At 33.5% G+C, this 5,118-nt stretch overlaps 1 protein-coding gene across 1 annotated transcript in view; it reads right to left on the bottom strand.

Annotated features, from left to right (window-relative positions):
* MORC1 (MORC family CW-type zinc finger 1) overlaps positions 1-5,118 on the bottom strand; it is a 193,226-nt gene that overhangs the window by 98,462 nt on the left and 89,646 nt on the right. The window contains exons 13-14 of the mRNA XM_004675468.1: positions 2,447-2,526; positions 1,504-1,577 (exon numbers count right to left, since the gene is read on the bottom strand). Coding sequence (XP_004675525.1) covers positions 1,504-1,577; positions 2,447-2,526 — 154 coding nt within the window. The remainder of the gene's footprint in view (positions 1-1,503; positions 1,578-2,446; positions 2,527-5,118) is intronic.

The following is a 5,118-nucleotide window of genomic DNA, read 5'->3' as shown; positions in this document are numbered from 1 at the left end:
TTTAATACATTGGTTCATTCTCTACCCCATCCCTCTATTCCTAGTGTGATCACACTAACTAGACCCCCCAAAAAATTATTTCTAAATTTTAAAGCATTCCATCCACTGAATGTATAAGATGGGAATCTTATTTGATGGGTACACCAATCATGGATTTTAAAGCAAAAGAAAATGATGAATAGCTGTAATTTCACTTCAAATTCAATCCCTGAACTGCCTAGAGGAATTTAAGAGTAGAAGCTGAGGTCATTCTGTTTGCTCTCTGCCCTGCCTTAAAGAAACTCGCAGGCACTGGAGCAACAGGACCCACTGGTCACACACTTCCTCACCCTTCCAAGCAATCTACACAGAGCAAGAAGGCAGTGGGAGCCAGTGGTGGAGTGAAGAAGAAAGCAGGTCCTAACCCATTAGAAAAGTCTTCTCTTGTCTCTCAAATACATAAAGCTAAGGAAATAGATACATTAGAAACAAAATATAAAAAGTACCTGTAATCATTAACAATAAGATAGCCCTACTTTAACTTTAAAAAAAAGGAAAGAAAATGTGAAAGAATTTTAGGAAAGACATGACATCTCAGAGGCAAAACCATATGCTACTCTTTGGCTTCATCCCCTATTCATGACTGACTGATATAAAAGTTCTTTACCAAAAAAAAAAAAAGCATTGGCCTTTGCACATTCAATGGCAAATCATAGATATGATTCATATATTAAATCTACAGAAAAGGATGAAGGAGCTGTGTCATGAAATATTTTCTCTCCATATACCTACTTACTCTTTTTCATGTAGCAAATAAATGTTGTTGAAGCATTCACCATGGTAGAAAGCTTTGTATCATATTTTTGGAAAAAGTCAGGAAACTATTAATGCATGTACATAACATAACAATATTCTTTTTTTCCTTAGTAGACATGCATTATAATTAATAATAATAGTTCTTTATGACCTATCTTAGTTATGGGCATAGAACAAGGATTACAAAGAAAGTGTATGAACTATGTGGAGCTACTCCAAAGAAAAGAGCTTTGTAAGCTGGAAGCATTGTTATTAATATTTATAATTATAATACATAATTTCTAGCACTAGAAAGAAGGATTATTAACTAGTGTTCTCCCCATTTATTTGAGTCCATAGGGAACTATAATTTGAAAAGATATTTTCAAGGAGACTTGATAGGCTAGTTTAGTCTGCTAGGTTTTCATTATTTTCTCCTTTTCTCATAATACTTACCATTTTAAAGAAATGAATTGTGATGCACTTCCCCACTGTTTCAATTTCACCCCATGTTCTATTTTATTTTTGTTCTCGATCTGAGCTTTGTCCCACTTACTGAGTTTTCTCTCCATTCTCTCCACTAATCCAATTTACCTGCATTAAAATCAACTTAACTTTCTGAGCATGTCTGTTTCTAAAAGGAAGTAAGTGATATATAGGAAGAAACATATATAGGAAGAAACAAATGAGACTATTTGCTATTTAAGAATACTCTTCTATATGTCATACCTTGGGAGAAGAAGATAAAGAAGTTCTGTCAGGGTGGTTTACTTTGATTTGTGTTTCTTTCAATACAAATTCAGCTAGAAATAGGAGCAAGATAATTGTAATACATGAGATTCTTTCAAGCAATTTAAAGTGAGCATTCATTCCATGTATATAAAGACATTACCAGTGCAAGTGACTTACAGGCAATAATCGCAGCAAATCCTGTAATCCCTTCATAGTTCCTAGACCTGCATTCCAAGCGTAGGTGGCCATTAGTGGCCATGACAATTTATAGGGCACCTATGTATACATACAGTTTCTGGAATAATGAGTGAAAATTTAGCTGGCCAAAAACTCTGCAAACTTAGGAAATATGGGCACAGAGTTAGTTCTCAGGCCTGGAACACTAGGAAAGGCTGATTTTGTCCTTATGCTTGGGGGAACAATCCTTCTTAAAGTAGATATAAGACTAGTTCCTAAAAACATTCCAAGTCAGTCATAACAGCCATGATATTTAGCATAGATCAATCTAGTTCCAAGTGTTCTGGAGTATATATTTATATATAATAATAACTAACATCATAGTTAAAGTCAGAGATGGAAGAACATGTCAAGAAGATTCTTTATATATATATATTTTTTAAATCATTCCTCATTTTGTATATTTTTTCATCTTGGTTGTAATCCCCATGGACTTCTCGCCAGCAGTTCACCCACATGCCATCACTATTGTCTGTCCTATGTGCTCTTCCCACCCCAGATTCGATCCTGTCCCCCTAAGAAACTTCCAGCCATTTGCAGCAAAATGGATGGAACTGGAAGCTTCTTAAAGGTAGAAAGTACCTTTGTTTGTTTATATCCATTCGTACAATGCTGAGAGCTGTATATACCTCATGATAAGTGCTAAATTAGTGTTTCCTAAATGAATAAGCAGTACTGATGTAGACCATAGGCAATTACATACCAATTTTTACTGCTTCTTCTGCCTTTTTAACTTCATTTCTAAATGCTCCTTTAAAAGAAGATGTGACATAATGATACTTTCTGAAAAGAAAACATAAAGCGTAACACAATATATCAGTTTCTCATTTTAAGGTACAAAATAACATGAATTTTCTTTAGGTAGACTGTGTGCGCCAGAAATACATAATCACTGAGAAAGAATCAATGAGTAAGTGCCATCGAGCTGGTAAATCAGCAAACTTTCTACCTAAAAAGAAATATTTTTAATAACTGGCAATTTTGTTTTTGTAAGGAACTTCAGGAGAGAGACAAGCAAAATTTCTTATTTTGTTAAAAAGAAAATTTTTGATAAAATTTTTCCATTATCAAAGTATCTGCTTAATATAAATAGCCCTCTTATCCAGATCATCATTGACACTAGATTTACTGCTTTTCCCAGTCCCCAAGCAATTATCTTTAACTGAAATGCTCAGAAATAAATGCTGATATATCATTTTAAACTACTAAAATACATTTTCTACTTCATTGCTCAAGAAACCTGTTTACAAGGTTCATTAATGAGAGCACAGATGCTCTAGAACATTCTAGAAAAAAGAAGAAAATGTGTATATACATATGGATATATAGATAACCTTATAGGGACACATAACCACAACAAGAGGAAACTATAAATGAGAAAAAAAATCTCTGTGCAGGAGTTTTCCCAAATGCAGTTGAAAGCATGTATAGAACCCCAAATTTTAAGTGATAGTTTAAATTAGCATGGAAAGAAAACCCCAGAAGAGGGCTTAAGGCCCCACACACCTCATTCTAAAACTTTTTTTTTTTTTACCTCAAAGCCCCATAGACAAAGGAATTCACCATTCTATCCTATTTCCAATGTTCATGAAGTTGTCAAATTTCCTCAAGACATATAAAAAGAGGTATTTGCTCAGGCAAAGGGGAGAGCCTCAATCCATATGACTGGATTAGTCTCTCAGGAATAGGCAAAACATAGCTCATGGGTCAAACCAGCAAATGGTTTGTTTTGGTGCAGCCTGAGATTTAAGAAAGATTTAAAAATTTTTTAAGGGTTATTTGGAAATAATTAAAAAGAAAAATAAATATGTCAAAGAAACTTGAATGTGACCAGGTATCAATACCTTAACACAAATGAATTGCTGACCTCTGAAATCTATGCTAATAGCATGACTTTTCAATGACAGCCTGATGGAGAATGGCCTTTGTATTTCTGGCTTTCAAGGAGTGTAAAGTAGTAATGCACATTCTGCACTATACAAACATGTCACCCAAGATTGAAATGTTTGTTAACTGCTGTCGGTATATAGTTTGTTTAGGACTCTTCCTTTATCTTAATAGAAGCAATACAGACATACTCAAGACAGGAGACTTCAGGTAATAGTTGCACTGCCTGAATCCATCTGCCTTGGTTAACAGCCTAACTGTGCCCATCTAGTGGTGGAGGACAAATGATCTCATTTTCTCTGATTCCATGTCCATATCTACAAATGATGATGATAACTATGGTATCTATCTATAGGGCTGAGAAGAGAATTAAAAGTGTCAATATAGTTAAAGAATTTAGAACACATACTTAATGTCTACTACTATCTAAAAGTACATAAGCACATATTAATAATTTAGTCCTTCAGTACATATTTTAGAGGGAAAATACATAAGAGAATAAGGAACAAATGAGTAACTGGATAAATTACTTTTCTTCTAAGAATCTGAAGATGGTTAAAGTAGAAGAATTTGGAAAATTTTACTCAGTTACCTATATAAAGTTTTAACATTAACAAAAATAACTTGTCTTCTTATATTAAACTATTTTGATGGTTTAATGAGCAAGTCAAGCTAATTATTAATTTTGTTACTTTATTGCTGACTCTAAAGTCAATTTTCAGATAAGATTATACAACGAACCACCAACAAGTAGTATGTATAAAATGTAAGATGAAATAATTCTGTTTGTCCCCTAGATTTTTTCCTACAGTGAACATTGTTGATCTAAATTATAACCTGCATTTACAGAGCAGCAACACCTAAGTCTTTGAGTAAAAAATTAATGATCACTATAATTCTACTATATTATTTGTTTTTATAATCACATAATTAATTTGGCTTGAATTGTACTTTTTAAATCTTTTTAGAAAACCAACGTATAACTAAGGACAAATTTTTCAATAATGAGGTAAGCTTTCAAAGATGATCTGAATTATACTATTCAAGGATTCTTACCCACTATGTGTTTGTAGTCCTCAACAGTAAAGGTAGCACAAAAGTACCAGATTTGCACTAAGTGCTTAATTTTAACAACAACAACAAAAAAACAGTATCTCCCTTCCTTTTCTGCATCATTGAGGTAACCTGGTCCCAAATGAACTGCACACTGGTTTACAATTTTACAATTGTTCATAGCAAACAAAACAAGCTAAGAAACACATACATGTTAGTAAATTGAATATAAGGATATAGCTGATTTTCTTAATGAACAAATTTTCAGTCACATCTCTATCCAATATCAGTAGCTTTCTCTGGACAAATACATCTGTTTTTTCCCACTAGTGGACATTTGTAGAGTCAGGATAATAAAAGCTCTGGAGGCCAAGGAAGAGCATCCATCAGACTGTGGTTCTCAGTCTGTAGGAACTGCAGTCCCCTCTAGGACTG

The sequence above is a fragment of the Condylura cristata genome, unplaced genomic scaffold, assembly GCF_000260355.1.
Source record: "Condylura cristata isolate star-nosed mole 26May11 unplaced genomic scaffold, ConCri1.0 scaffold00003, whole genome shotgun sequence".
Classification (NCBI taxonomy): Eukaryota; Metazoa; Chordata; class Mammalia; order Eulipotyphla; family Talpidae; genus Condylura; species Condylura cristata.
The sequence above is the reverse complement of the archived record's forward strand: the minus strand, read 5'-3'. Positions and strand labels throughout refer to the sequence as shown.